General features: G+C 46.5%; 1 protein-coding gene across 3 annotated transcripts in view; it reads right to left on the bottom strand.

Moving 5' to 3' along the window:
* SRRM2 (serine/arginine repetitive matrix 2) overlaps positions 1-16,015 on the bottom strand; it is a 438,109-nt gene that overhangs the window by 394,431 nt on the left and 27,663 nt on the right. For all 3 annotated transcript variants that reach the window (XM_030209921.1, XM_030209923.1, XM_030209922.1), the window contains exons 3-5: positions 2,736-2,837; positions 2,438-2,605; positions 1,525-1,605 (exon numbers count right to left, since the gene is read on the bottom strand). In XM_030209921.1, coding sequence (XP_030065781.1) covers positions 1,525-1,605; positions 2,438-2,605; positions 2,736-2,837 — 351 coding nt within the window. The remainder of the gene's footprint in view (positions 1-1,524; positions 1,606-2,437; positions 2,606-2,735; positions 2,838-16,015) is intronic.

The following is a 16,015-nucleotide window of genomic DNA, read 5'->3' as shown; positions in this document are numbered from 1 at the left end:
GGGCTTGATGGACCTTTAGTCTGTCCCAGTATGGCAATACTTATGTACCTATGTACTTTATCTGGGCATCCAACTGTAGTGGCTAGAGGATGGAGGACAGTGGTGACCAGGTCATTGTTCTGCAAATTTGTTAGTGATACTACATAAGTACATAAGTAATGCCATACTGGGAAAAGACCAAGTGTCCATCGAGCCCAGCATCCTGTCCACGACAGCGGCCAATCCAGGCCAAGGGCACCTGGCAAGCTTCCCAAACGTACAAACATTCTATACATGTTATTCCTGGAATTGTGGATTTTTCTCAAGTCCATTTAGTAGCGGTTTATGGACTTGTCCTTTAAGAAACCGTCCAAACCCTTTTAAAACTCTGCTAAGCTAACCGCCTTCACCACATTCTCCGGCAACGAATTCCAGAGTTTAAATTATGTATTGGGTGAAGAAATATTCTCTCTGATTTGTTTTAAATTTACTACACTGTAGTTTCATTGCATGCCCCCTAGTCCTAGTAATTCTGGAAAGCGTGAACAGACACTTCACATCCACCTGTTCCACTCCACTATGTACCTCTATCATGTCTCCCCTCAGCCATCTCTTCTCCAAGCTGAAAAGCCCTAGCCTCCTTAGTCTTTCTTCATAGGGAAGTCGTCCCATCCCCGCTATCATTTTAGTCGCCCTTCGCTGCACCTTTTCCAATTCTTCTATATCTTTCTTGAGATGCGGCGACCAGAATTGAACACAATACTCAAGGTGTGGTCGCACCATGGAGCGATACAACGGTATAATAACATCCTCACACCTGTTTTCCATACCTTTCCTAATAATACCCAACATTCTATTCGTTTTCCTAGCCGCAGCAGCACACTGAGCAGAAGGTTTATTATCGACGACGACACCTAGATCCCTTTCTTGGTCCGTAACTCCTAACGTGGAACCTTGCATGACGTAGCTATAATTCGGGTTCTTTTTTCCCCACATGCATCACCTTGCACTTGTTCACATTAAACGTCATCAGCCGTTTAGCCGCCCAGTCTCCCAGTCTTGTAAGGTCCTTCTGTAATTTTTCACAATCCTGTCATGAGTTAAAGACTTTGAATAACTTTGTGTCTTCAGCAAATTTAATTACCTCGCTAGTTACTCCCATCTCTAAATCATTTATAAATATATTAAAAAGCAGCGGTCCTAGCACAGACCCCTGAGGAACCCCACAAACTACCCTTCTCCATCGTGAATACTGCCCATTTAACCTCACTCTCTGTTTCCTATCCTTCAACAAGTTTTTAATCCACAATAGGACATTTCCTCCTATCCCATGACCCTTCAATTTCCTCTGTAGCCTTTTATGAGGTACCTTGTCAAACGCCTTTTGAAAATCCAGAGAAAGCCCTCTTCTTTGCCTGTCTATTCTAAGGCACCAAACCCTTTAAGGAAAAGAGCATGCTCCCACCATCTATGTTTCTCAGCCCACTGTGGCCCTCTCTTCTCTCTGAACAGGTGAAAAAAAAAAAAAAAACACCTCTCATTTACCTCCCTCGATCCTTCTTTTTCTTCTTTTTCTTCTGCTTGATGGGGGAAGGGGAGCGGGAACTACCCAAATTTTCTGCCACACTGTAAAGAAAGGGAAGATTAAAGTGTGAAGTTTTAACATATCGGACCTGATCTTGCTGCTATGCTGACAGGTCAAAGAGTAACAAAACAGAAGTTGTACCATAAAACTTCCTATAAAAAGTTTGCTAGGCATGTTCCTTTTCTCTCTGTACATCTCATCATTTTTAAAAACACTGCTGAAGAACACCATGCTACTCCCTTAGGAGTGGAGAAGCAGAACCATGATATGCTCCAATGGTGAGTATACCTAGACTTCATCTCTACACCCAAGGAGCTATGAAGGGACCTGAGAAGCAGGGGTAAAGCTGCAAATTCAAACTTGTGTCTGCTGCCCCCAACCTTCCAATATACCACCAAATAAAACTTGTAATATATATACAGAAATTACTGGGTGACCCCTTTCTTCGCAAAGAACTCTCTCCACACTGGATGGATTTCAGGTAATTTATATCATTTGTATACGAGAGAAAATGACCAGTAGCTGAAACAATGAGCTGAGAACCAGGGCTCAGATCCTGTTCCTACCACTAGCAATCCTTGTGATTCTGAGCAAGTCACTATCCCCCTTTGCCTTAGATTGTAAGCTCTTTTGGGCAGGAGCATATTGCACCTGAATATTTAATCACTGTGCTACACTGTGCTTACCCAATAGTTATAAAAATGATATTATACTGCCTCTACTCTGCCACCTTAATCCTCTGATATCCCTCACACTGCCTCTGCCCTGAACATGCTCTCTCATCCCCTGCACCAGCTTTACCCTGCTCTCTCGCATTCCCTTTACTGCGTTTGCTTTCATCTTCATCTGCTCTGTCTGCTATTCCTCCTTTACCTATGCTTTGGTTCTGGTTGTTGTGTCAATGCAGCTTCCCCTTCCTTTGCCCGTCTGCTAGGATCGAATGAACTTCCATCCACATAGTTTTCACTAATGCCAAAGGCAGCCCGCAGTCGCTCATTCTTCTTTTCATTTGCTTCTGCCTGCTGATGTGTTTCCGAGATACTACGAAGGAAAATGATAAAACAATGAACACCTTAAAAGGACAGACACACAGGAAGCCTCTACTGATCTGCTTAACAGCATACATAGAAATCCAAAGACTGTGTTCTCCCTCTTCACAACAGGAACTCACTTTGTTTTCTGCGTCTCTTGCTCTTTAGCCAAGGCCAAGTCCTTCTCTAACAACATCTGTCGGAAGGTAGCCACTTTCTCCTGAATCTCTTCCTCTGCATACCTGCGGCATACCCAAAATGAAAACGACAGGTTAGCGAGTTGGGGGGGGGGGGGGGGGGGGGGGGGAGTAGGGGGTGGTCAGTTTTATTACAAACCCAAAAGAACCAGCCATGCACTTTTTACAATGCTGAACATTACACAAGAGCAAACCTGTTAAAGTGATAATTCAAACAAGCTTTTCTTCTCTTTTTGGATTTGGTATACACTGCTATGCTGATGATAAAGTATAGTCTTACTCGATAACTGACCAATCCATACTGATAGGTTGTCACCCTACCAGCAGATGGAAGCAGAAAATATGAGCTGCTCCAGTGATATCACCAACTAAAGGAGTGGTTCAAGCTGAAATTTGTCAGTATGTAAATGCCAACAAATAAACAAGAGGAACACGTATACATACATATGGAACCCAAACCCAAGAGAGGAACCCGCTGCAGACCAGAGAGAGTTAGAGAGAAATATAACTAGAATACTGCCTCAAGAGCTGAAAGAGTAGCCAGGTTCCAAAAGAAAAAAAAACTTCCCAGAATCCCCCAGTCTTCCTAGGTGGGTTCTGGACTGGTCTAGCAGGTCTCAAGGAAAGAAAATTATCAGACCAAACTTCACTTTCCTTTTCGTTCTACTAGACCAGTCCAGACCCACAGGACGTACTCCTCAGTGCAGGCGGAAGGCAAAACCTCCACAGCACTGCTTGAAAATCTGTTACTGCTTTACAAAACAATGCAATGACAACCATGATACTGTCCTGCAAATATGTTCTACTACTCTGCTACTACTACTCATCATTTCTATAGCGCTACTAGACGTACGCAGCGCTGTACACCTAAACATGAAGAGACAGTCCCTGCTCGACAGAGCTTACAATCTAATTAGGACAAACAATAGAAAAGGGAATATTAAAGTGAGGATGATAAAATAAGGGTTCTGAACAAGTGAGTAAGGGTTAGGAGTTAAAAGCAGCATCAAAAAGATGGGCTTTTAGCTTAGATTTGAAGACGGCCAGAGATTGGAGCTTGACGTACCGGATCAGGAAGTCTATTCCAGGCATATGGCGCAGCAAGATAAAAGGAACGGAGTCTGGAGTTAGCGGTGGAGGAGAAGGGTGCAGATAAGAGAGATTTACTAAGTGAATGGAGTTCCCGGGGAGGAATGTAGGGAGAGATGAGAGTGGAGAGGTACTGAGGAGCTACAGCGTGAATGCACTTATAAGTCAATAAGAGGAGTTTGAACTGTATGCAGAAACAGATAGGAAGCCAGTGAAGTGACTTGAGAAGAGGGCTAATATGAGCATAATGACACTGACGGAATATTAGTTGTGCAGCAGAATTTTGAACAGATTGAAGAGGAGAGAGATGGCTAAGTGGGAGACCTGTGAGAAGCAAGTTGCAATAGTCTAAGCGAGAGACCTCTGAGAAGCAAGTTGCAATAGTCTAAGCGAGATGTGATAAGAATGTGGATGAGGGTTTTGGTAGTGTGCTCAGAAAGGAAAGGGCGAATTTTGCTGATACTATAGAGAAAGAAACAACAGGTTTTAGCAGTCTGCTGAATATGTGCAGAGAAGGAGAGGGAGGAGTCGAAGATGACCCCAAGGTTACGAGTTGATGAGAGTGTTATCCACAGAAATAGAGAATGGGGGCGGAGGAGAGGTTGGTTTAGGGGGAAAGATAAGAAGCTCAGTCTTGGTCATGTTTAGTTTCAGATGGCGCTGAGACATCCAAGCAGCAATGTCAGACAGGCAGGCTGATACTTTGGCCTGGATTTCGGCTGAGATTTCTGGTGTGGAGAGGTAGATCTGGGAGTCATCAGCGTAAAGATGATACTGAAAACCATGGGATGAGATCAGAGTACCAAGGGAAGAAGTATAGATGGAGAAAAGAAGAAGAGGTCCCAGGACAGATCCCTGAGGTACACCAAAACTGACAGTGGGATAGAAGTAGAGGAGGATCCACTAGAGTATACACAAAAGGTACGCTGGGAGAGATAAGAAGAAAACCAGGAACGAACAGAGTCCTGAAATCCAAGTGAGGACAGCGTATCAAGGACTAGGCTGTGATCAAGTGTCATAAGCAGCAGATAGATCGAGAAGGATGAGGATAGAACAGAGACCTTTGGATCTGGCCAGGAACAGATCATTGGAGACTTTAGCAAGCGCTGTTTCAGCTGAATGAAGGGGCGAAAGCCAGATTGAAGTGGATCAAGAATTGCTTGAGATGAAAGAAAGTCAAGGCAACACCGGTGAACAGCACGTTCAAGTATCTTGGATAGGAAAGGGAGGAGGGAGATGGGGCAATAGTTGGAAGGACAGGTAGGGTCCAATGAAGGTTTTTTTAAGGAGTGGTGTGACTACAGCATGTTTGAAGGCATCAGGAACAGTCACAGTGGAAAGTGAAAGATTGAGGATATGACGGATAAAAGGGATGACAGTAGGAGAGACAGTGTTAAGTAGATGGGTGGGAATAGGATCAGAGGAACAGGTAGGTAGTTTCGAGGAAGAAATAAGATGTGTAGTTTCCTCTTCAGTGATTTCAGAAAAGGAAGAAAAGGAGGCAGGGGTTGGAGGGTTGAGGGAAAGTACTAAGGGAAGGAGAGGTGGCGGTGACTTGGTTGAGAATTCAAGTTTAATCTTGTGAACCTTATCATGAAAGAACTCAGCCAGAGTCTGGGGGGGAAGTGAAGGCACTTTGAGGAGAGAATTCAGTGTGGCAAAGAGACGTTGAGGGTTTCAGCCAAGAGAATTTGTCAACTGGATGTAAGAGTCCTGTTTGGCAAGTAAAAGAGCAGACTGGAAGGTAGTCAGCAAGAATTTGAAGTGTATGAAGTCAGCATGGGCACTGGATTTCAGCCAAAGGCATTCGGCAGAGCGGGCACAGGAACATAGTTAGCGGATTCTGGAGGTCAGCTAAGGCTGGGGTTTGGTACGTTTTACAAAACGGGGAATGGGAGGAGCGAGAGTATTCAACGCCGAGGAGAGAATAGTATTATAGGAAGAGACAGCCTCATTGACAGACTTGGATAACACAGTGGTAGAGAAGAGATTTGAAACAGTGGACGACAGAGTAGAAGGGTCAATAGCTTGAAGATTCCTAAATGTATTGATTAAGATTGGACGGGACTGGGGAGAAGGGTGAAAGTTATCAGATGATGGTCAGAGAGGGAAAGAGTTGAGGCACAGAAACTGGAGAGTGAGCAGTTTGAGAAGAGGATAAGATCAAGACAATGGCCATTCTGGTGAGTGGGGGCAGTGGAGCACAGTTGAAGACAAAAGATGATGTTAATGCAAGAAACTGAGAAGCGTAAGAGTCAGAGGGATCATTAGCATGAATGGTAAAATCCCCAAGAATGAGGGAAGGAGATGAAGGTTCAAGAAAGAAGGAAAGCCAGGCATCACAGTCAGTGAGAAAGGAAGAAAGGGACTTATCAGGGGGTCGATAAATGACTGCTACTCGGAGAGGCAGAGGAGCGGACTTCGAAGGAAGAAAAACAGTGAGACTGAGGAGGAAGAAGAGGTTGAAATCTACAAGAGGGTGAAAGTAGTAGCCCAACACCACCTCCACGGCCAACCAGGCGAGGAGTATGGGAGAAAAGAAACTCCATGGCATAGGGCTGCGACTGAAGAAGAGTCTTCAGGGCAAAGCAAAGTTTCAGTTAGGGCAAACAGATGGAGAGTACAAGAGATAAAGAGGTCATGGATGTAGGAAAGTTTGTTACAGACAGAGTGAGCATTCCACAGAGCGCAAGAGAAAGGCAGGGAAGAAGGGGGGAGGAGAGGAACAGAAATTAGATTGGAGTTATCACGGTGTGACCTGCACAAATAGGATGAGAGCTGATGTGGAGGACCAGGATTGGGATTAATGTCCCCAGCGGAGGGAAGGAAACGAGCAAGAGAGTACGGAGAAGAGTAGGAGAGGTACGACAGTGACGAATGCGAGATTTACTCAGATAGAAAGGATGTGGATGAATGGAAGGAAGTTAAATGTTGAAGGTTTGAGAGCCGAGAAAAAGGAAGAGGAAAAAAAAAAGAGATGGTGAGATGAATACAGAAGGTGGACAATGTGTTCCTGCAGTGTACAGTGGTTTATGATGCAGAAACAAATTAGGAAGGGACAGTACCAAGAAGAAAAAGTGTACTGGAGCCATAAGTAGTAACTGGGAGAAAAATTAATGTAAAGAGAAAAATAAGTACATAAGTACATAAGTAGTGCCATACTGGGAAAGACCAAAGGTCCATCTAGCCCAGCATCCTGTCACCGACAGTGGCCAATCCAGGTCAAGGGCACCTGGCACGCTCCCCAAACGTAAAAACATTCCAGACAAGTTGTACCTAAAAATGAGGAATTTTTCCAGTCCATTTAATAGCGGTCTATGGACTTGTCCTTTAGGAATCTATCTAACCCCTTTTTAAACTCCGTCAAGCTAACCGCCCGTACCACGTTCTCCGGCAATGAATTCCAGAGTCTAATTACACGTTGGGTGAAGAAAAATTTTCTCCGATTCGTTTTAAATTTACCACACTGTAGCTTCAACTCATGCCCTCTAGTCCTAGTATTTTTGGATAGCGTGAACAGTCGCTTCACATCCACCCGATCCATTCCACTCATTATTTTATACACTTCTATCATATCTCCCCTCAGCCGTCTCTTCTCCAAGCTGAAAAGCCCTAGCCTTCTCAGCCTCTCTTCATAGGAAAGTCGTCCCATCCCCACTATCATTTTCGTCGCCCTTCGCTGTACCTTTTCCAATTCTACTATATCTTTTTTGAGATACGGAGACCAGTACTGAACACAATACTCCAGGTGCGGTCGCACCATGGAGCGATACAACGGCATTATAACATCCGCACACCTGGACTCCATACCCTTCTTAATAACACCCAACATTCTATTCGCTTTCCTAGCCGCAGCAGCACACTGAGCAGAAGGTTTCAGCGTATCATCGACGACGACACCCAGATCCCTTTCTTGATCCGTAACTCCTAACGCGGAACCTTGCAAGACGTAGCTATAATTCGGGTTCCTCTTACCCACATGCATCACTTTGCACTTGTCAACATTGAACTTCATCTGCCACTTGCACGCCCATTCTCCCAGTCTCGCAAGGTCCTCCTGTAATCGTTCACATTCCTCCTGCGACTTGACGACCCTGAATAATTTTGTGTCATCGGCGAATTTAATTACCTCACTAGTTATTCCCATCTCTAGGTCATTTATAAATACATTAAAAAGCAACGGACCCAGCACAGACCCCTGCGGGACCCCACTAACTACCCTCCTCCACTGAGAATACTGGCCACGCAATCCTACTCTCTGCTTCCTATCTTTCAACCAGTTCTTAATCCATAATAATACCCTACCTCCGATTCCATGACTCTGCAATTTCTTCAGGAGTCTTTCGTGCGGCACTTTGTCAAACGCCTTCTGAAAATCCAGATATACAATATCAACCGGCTCCCCATTGTCCACATGTTTGCTTACCCCCTCAAAAAAATGCATTAGATTGGTGAGGCAAGACTTCCCTTCACTAAATCCGTGCTGACTTTGTCTCATCAGTCCATGTTTTTGTATATGCTCTGCAATTTTATTCTTAATAATAGCCTCCACCATCTTGCCCGGCACCGACGTCAGACTCACCGGTCTATAATTTCCCGGATCTCCTCTGGAACCCTTCTTAAAAATCGGAGTAACATTGGCTACCCTCCAGTCTTCCGGTATTACACTCGATTTTAGGGACAGATTGCATATTTCTAACAGTAGCTCCGCAAGTTCATTTTTTAGTTCTATTAATACTCTGGGATGAATACCATCAGGTCCCGGTGATTTACTACTCTTCAGCTTGCTGAACTGACCCATTACATCCTCCAAGGTTACAGAGAATTTGTTTAGTTTCTCCGATTCCCCCGCTTCAAATATTCTTTCCGGCACCGGTGTCCCCCCCAAATCCTCCTCGGTGAAGACCGAAGCAAAGAATTCGTTTAATTTCTCCGCTACGGCTTTGTCCTCCTTGATCGCCCCTTTAACACCATTTTCGTCCAGCGGCCCAACCGACTCTTTGGCCGGTTTCCTGCTTTTAATGCCCCAGAAACAGCTGAGAGGAAATGCAGAAGGGCTGCAAGTCCTCCACAGCACCTGGTGGGAGTGCTGGGCACCTAGAGCGGTGGCCCTGAGTGGATTGGAGTGGACCTGGAACTCACCCCGGAAAAGGCTGTAAGGATATGCAGATGAGCTGCAAGTCCTCCACAGCACCTGAGAGCTGGGCACCTCTCAGCAGAGGAAAGGCTTACCAGGGGTTAGGCCGAAGCCAGAATTCCTCCCGCTGAGGGTCACCTGATCCTAGCCAAAAAGCACCTGGAAACTCTGGGCACCTGGAGCAAGGGCCCTGGGAAGATCAGGGTGAACCCGGGAGTCACCCCGGATACAGCTGTGAGGATAAGCAGAAGGACTGCAAGTCCTCCACAGCACCTGGTGGGAGCGCTGGGCACCTAGAGCGGAGGCCCTGAGTGGATCGGAGTGGACCTGGGAGTCACCCCGGAGAAGGCTGTAAGGATATGCTCTGGGGTGAATGCCTGGGCCTCCATCCAGAAGTCACTCCAGCCCTCTTCAACTGGGTTCTCAAAAGAGGCAGATATCTTTCTCTAGTTGAGGACACATGCCGCTTCAATAGCTGCCTTGATCCAATGCGCAATAGAGGACTTTGAGGCGGCTTCACCTGTACAAGGCCCATGAAACAAAACAAAGAACAGTGGATTTTTGGAAAGAATTTATCACCATCAAGTAACACAGAAGCACCCTGCAAAAATCCAATTTATGAAGTATTCAATTCTATTTCTCTTTCTTAGTGAACACTGGAAATGAGCCCTTCTGATTCACAGGAAACCACCTTCGTTAAAAAGGAACACACAATACAAATCGAAAAGAATCAGCTGTGAAGGATAAATAGGGATCCCTGAAGGAGAGAGCTGACAACTCAAACTCTCCTGGCAAGGGCATACAGAAACCAGAAAAACCTTCAGAAACTGATCTTTCAGAGGTACATTTTAAGAACTCAGTGGTGGACTGGCCAAAGCACAGTGGAACAAGTTAACATTAAAACATGGCACGACAAATCTACTTTACTGCCCACAAATATAGAAACACATTCTTCTGAGTCACCAGGGAAAGCCTGTTTATCTTGCCTCAGAAACATGAAAGCACTGAACCTTAAGAGGGTTAAGGACTAAACTCTGATCAAGACCTCCTGCAATAATGTTAGAATCGAGGAAAGGACTACACACCATGGAGACAGGTCTTGAACTGAAAACCAGTACTCAAAAACTTGTCAAATGTAAATATATGCCAGCGATGCAAAAGACCTGTGCAACTTCAGTAAGGTCATAACATTAGGAAATCAAAAAAACCCTGTTTCAGATTCCACTTCTCAAGAGCCAAGCTCTAAGCCAAAAGGGGTCCAGATCTTCCATAAAACTTGCCCCTGCTGCAGAAAACTAAGCCCCCTTAGCAAGGGAATGAGGGACCCTCCAATAAGTGAAACTGGATCCACATACCACAGGCACAAGGCCAGTTCAGAGCTACCAGGATCAATAGAATGGATATATCACCATCTGCATCACCTGCTGCATCAAGGGTTGGAAACATCAATCTCTGCCAAGCCCCAATCTTTTCTCAAGCTAGAGGACACTTCATGTTTAGACATGCTGCCATTAGATCAGAGAGAGATGACCCCTGTGAACTATTAAAAGCTGAAAGGCTGAGGAGGCTCAACTCCCACTATCCCAAATCCACTCCGACTCCTCGGGTTTCCAAAAACCCTTGGCATGCCTTCCTCGGCAATGTGCACCCCAGCCCTTCAGGCTGGCATCTATTACCACCAGGCACCAATCGGGGAGCGCTAGCGGCATTCCTCGCCGCAGCATGCTGTCTGAGAGCCACCACTCCATACTGAGCTGGGCCGCAGGGAGCCACGTGAGTCTGCATTGATAATCCTGAGATATTAGAGACCATCGTTGAAGCAGGGAGCACTGCAGAGGTCTCAGGTGCGCTCTCGCCCAAGGCACCACTTCCAAAGTGGCCGTCATCGACCCCAACAGCTGGACTATGCCCCAAGCTCGCAGGCGAGGCATCCTCAGGAGCAGACGGACCTGGTTCTGAAGCTTGCACCGCCTTGGCTCGGGTAGAAAGACAAACCCTGAGGCTGTGTCGAACCGGACCCCCAAATATTCTAGAGATTGAGAGAGGGTCAGGTGACTTTTGGCTATATTGACAACCCAGCCCAGAGATTGCAGTACTGAGACCACTCTGGTTGTAACCTGATGACTCTCCTCTACAGAGTCTGCTCTGATGAGCCAGTCATCTAGGTACGGGTGAACCCGGATAGCCTCTCGCCTGAGAAAAGCAGCTACTACCACCATTACCTTGGAAAAGGTTCAAGGAGCTGAGGCGAGGCCAAAAGGCAAGGCCCAAAACTGGAAATGTTTTCCCATCACCGCAAAACGCAGAAACCTCCGGTGCGGGGGCCAAATTGGTATGTGCAAGTAAGCTTCTTTCAGGTCCAGAGACGTGAGAAACTCTCCTGGCTGTACCGCCACTATGACGGAGTGCAGTGTTTCCATGTGAAAATGCTGCACGTTCAGAGACTTGTTGACTCCTTTTAAGTCTAGGATAGGCCGAAAAGACCCTCCTTTTCGCGGCACCATGAAGTAAATGGAGTAACGGCTAGAGCCGCATTTGGTGGGAGGCACGGGGGAAACTGCCCCTATATGAATCAAGCCTTGCAAGGTCTCCTCTACCGCCGCCCATTTGGCGGCAGAACCGCATCGGGACTCCACAAACACATCTCTTATCGGGGCATTGAATTCTATTCTGTAGCCTTCTCTGATCAGGTCCAAGACCCACTGATCTGAGGTAATCTTGGCCCACTCCTCGAGAAAGAGGGAAAGTCGTCCTCCGATGACAGGCATCGAGGAGAGGGCCGGCGCACCATCATTGAGAGGGTCGCCCTTGAACTCCAGGTCTTGAGCCTGCTGCTGTGGAACGTTTGTCCGAGCGAATAGGAGCTCCTCTGCTGAAAACGAGCACGCGAAGTGAACCCAGAACGCCCCGAGCGGTACCTTCTAGCTTCACAGAAGCAAGGTCTGTAAGAAGAGGGAACTGCCTGACCCTTGGAAGAAGGCCGTGGCCTATCCTCGGGTAAGCGCTGGGGTTTGGCATCCTCCAGGCCTTTCACAATTTTCTCCAACTCCTCACCAAACAGGAGAAGGCCTTGAAAGGGCACCTTCACCAACCTTTGCTTAGAGGCCATGTCAGCTGCCCAATGCCGTAGCCACAGAAGAAGCCACCGCTACAGCCATCTGTTTAGCCGAAGCTCTGACCAGATCATAAAGGGCGTCAGCCAAAAATGACAAGGCCGACTCCATCCGCAGTGCCACCTCGGAAAGGGGCTCCGCTCCATCTCTGAGCTGTTCCACTGCCTGTTGTAACCAAGCGAGGCAGGCTCGGGCAGCGTAGCAGCTGCATGCAGACGCCCGTAAGGATAGGCCTGAAATTTCAAAGGACCGTTTCATAGCTGCCTCCAGGCGACGGTCCTTCATGTCCTTCAGGGCAACTCCTCCTTCCACTGGGAGGGTAGTTCTCTTTGTCACAGCCGTGACCAGGGCATCCACTTTAGGCACTGCTAGGCACGCCAAATGCTCCTCACTTAGAGGGTATAATTGCCCCTTAGCCCTGGTGACTTTCAAATGCCCCTCAGGGTCAGTCCATTGAGCCGTGATAAGCTCTTGGATGGAGTCATGCAAAGGAAAGGCTCGAGCAGGCTTCTTAGTACTTGCCATCCTCGGATTACCGGAGGAGGTTTCAGTACTCCCAGGGTCTTCTATAGAGAGGACCTGCAAGGCATCAGTAATAAGCGCTGGCAGCTCATCGCGGTGGAAAATCCTCACCGCGGAAGAATCATCTGGATCCGGTGGCAATCCTGCATCTTCTTCTGGCTCTCCAGACCACGAAGGCCTGCCAGACCCCTCAGAGTCCTCACATCCCAACCATGGGGGGGAAAAGGGAGTGTGCCACTCCATGAAGGGGAATCCACCCTTCTGCGCTTGTCTTGCGGCCATCTGTCAGAGGAAAACATGCCTGACGGTAATTCAAGGCCAGATTCCACTGGAGGGGATACAGAAGCAGGGCCGCAGGGGACCCCTGCGGAAGAGCTCTTTTTAACAGGTATGCATTATGCAGCAATAAAACAAATTCAGGGGAAAATGGCTCACCCTGGCCTACCAGTTCCAGTCCGGGGGAAACAGCTCTTATCAGCCTCCACACGAGGCGCCGCTCCAGGCTCAAACCCCTCCGCCTCAGCGGGGCTCGCGCCATGCTGTTCCAAAATGGCGCCCGATGCCAGCTCCACGGAGCGGGAAGGAACATCGCTCGCCATGCTCAGGCCGGCTCTACCGTCTGAAAAGCACGCCTTACAGAGCCCCACTGCAGATTTGCGCTTGCCACAAACGGAACAGCGCTTAACTTTCTCAGCAGCCATCGCCGAAAGCGGTGGAAATTCAAAATGGCGGATTCGCGCCAAAATCGTCTCAAACGCGGGCCCTCCCCGGAGGAGCTACAAAATGCTCTTACCTCACCAGACCCAGTCTCCGAGCTCCAGTCACGCTGCACAATCGGAAGAAAAACCTCTTTTCTGGGATCGCAGCGCCAAAGCGAGACAACTTTTTTTTTTTTTTTTTAACGCTGTGAGGAAAGTTTGAGGCAACAGCGAAAGAAGCAAATTTCCAACTCCGGAGGATCAGTAGCATGGGAAAGGCAGGGAAAGCGCGAACCTATGTGCCTTTAAATTGGGCACCATCAGCCACAACACCCCTGCTACAACTGGCAAAAGCACAGGAGACACCCCAGGCAGATTTTCTGAAGGAGCATGAACAAGCTGCAACCACCCTGCTGGGGAGATAGAGAATACTGAAGAGGCAGATGGAGCTAGCTGGCCATGAGGCACTATGGTTTTTCAGTGCTCTCTATCTCCCCCTGCTGGTTGATGGACTCAACCCACTCGTAATGGATTCATATGCTTGATGACAAGGAAGTACCTGAATATATGTAAATCGCTTTGAATGTAGTTGCAAAAACCTCAGAAAGGCGGTATATCAAGTCCCATGTCCCATTATCATCACCCAAAGGATCTTGATTTCACTACCAAAGTGGTGTTGAAATGTTGTATTTATGCAGCTAGATTCCTAATGGCCACAGAATGGAAATCACAATTACCATTTTCCACCACTAAATGCCACCAAAGACTGCAATATGTAGTAACTATGGAGAAAATAACAGCCCTTAGAAAAGATAAGGCGGATAAGCTTTGCTCAATCTTGGACTTTTATTTCAGCGGTATTTCACTGCATAGCTATCCGATGGGATGTGGGCATGGGGAAGACGTGATTTTTTTTGTTACATGATTTATGCTGTTCTAACTTGTTTGCTCTCATTTTTTCAATAAATTCAGGTTAAAAAAAAATGGCTGCCAGGACCTCCTGCTGCAGTCTTGCGAGGCTGCCAGGGTCTCAGCTGCTATTTACATCGGAGCAGTGGCACTGGGCAGGAACGAGTGGTGTTTGTTCCTGCACCCACAGAGGCCACTAGACCATCAGAGATTCCCAAAGTAGGCCTGAGGACGGCCTACTGATGTCAGGCAGGGGTGTGGGAGCAATCGGTGGGGGGGGGGGGGGGGGGGGGGGTGAGGTTCAGTTTCACAAACCCATGGGTCATTTCAATGCGGTTGCCCTCTAGTGATATTGCAACACATGCAATGAGTTTATCTTATTGGGCAGACTGAAATGACAATGCAGGTCTATCTGCCATCGTTTACGATGTTACTATGCACAACTCAAAATGGTAATCCACGTACAGATTCCAAATTCTTTGGATTACTCTAATCCTTTATTCACTGAGCTGCCATAAAGGAGTGTTTATACAGATTGCCATTAGTTTAGCTACCCAGATCAGTTGCAGAGTATAGGATGGACACTTGTGTGTCCCCAGCTTTTGGCTGAATGGCAGTGGCTCACCCTCTTTTTCAGATCTGTTTCAGATCATTCGTTCAACATGTGAAGTTTTGCATGATTAAGGCCCACACTATCTTGAAAGCAAAGTGAAAAGATGTATCCCATGCCATTTTTTTTTTTTTGCTAGACATGCCTTTGATAAAACTATTAGGTAAATTAATATTAACCAGACCACATGCCTTTTCTTACAAAGCTCTGGAGTTATTTGGAATGCCTCCCCCCCCCTAAGTTATTAGTATGAAAATAAATTTTCTTATATTCAGAAAATTTTTAAAATCATATTTATATAAAACCCGATTTTAAATGTCTAGATCAGAGGTGGGCAATCTTGGCCCTTGCAGACCACAACCCAGTTGGGTTTTCAAGATTTCCATAATAAATATGCATGAGATCATCTTGCATACAATGGAAGCAGACAACCAACAACCAGGAGGAATGAAGGACTAACAAATTTGTAGACAGTCAACCACCAAAATCACACATGTAGCAATAACTCTCTCTCTCATAGGGTAAGCTGAAGGATTTACAAGGAAAAAGCAACAGAAGTTCCACCAGCACTACAAAATCTTATTTGAAGTCTTAATAATTCAATCTTTTATTTATACTTTAATTTTACCGCATTTGTAATTTTTAGAATTTCAAAGTTTGGAGCTTAATAAAAAAAAATTCAGCTGCTAGTATCTTCTAAAGGTCCACCGAAGCTGGCCAGCATTTCATGGTTCAGACTTCGCTGCCTCAGGGATTTCAAATCAGACCATTTTCTTGCAGTTCTTTACCACTGCTAAACTCTTCCCATTTCCTCTCTTCTCAGGAAAACTTCCAAGCAGGCTAGAGCTAAGGTCCCTGTAACTAACCTGTCCTGACGGAGCTAGTGGAATGGATCTCAGCTCTATCCCTGTCCCTTCTCAGCGTCACTCTCTACTCCAAAGCTTTGTAAGAAAAGGCATGTGGTCTGGTTAACAATAGTTTATATAACAGCTTTATCAAAGGAATCCCTAACAAAAAAATGTTATGGTCTATGATACTATTTTCACTTTTCTTTAAAGACTGTGTGGGCCTTAAGGATGCAAAGCTTTACATGTCAAACAAAGGATCTGAAATCAAGATCTGAAAAAGATGGTGAGTCACTGCCA

This window comes from Microcaecilia unicolor, chromosome 7, assembly GCF_901765095.1.
Source record: "Microcaecilia unicolor chromosome 7, aMicUni1.1, whole genome shotgun sequence".
NCBI lineage: Eukaryota > Metazoa > Chordata > Amphibia > Gymnophiona > Siphonopidae > Microcaecilia > Microcaecilia unicolor.
This window is presented reverse-complemented; position numbering and strand designations above follow the sequence as displayed.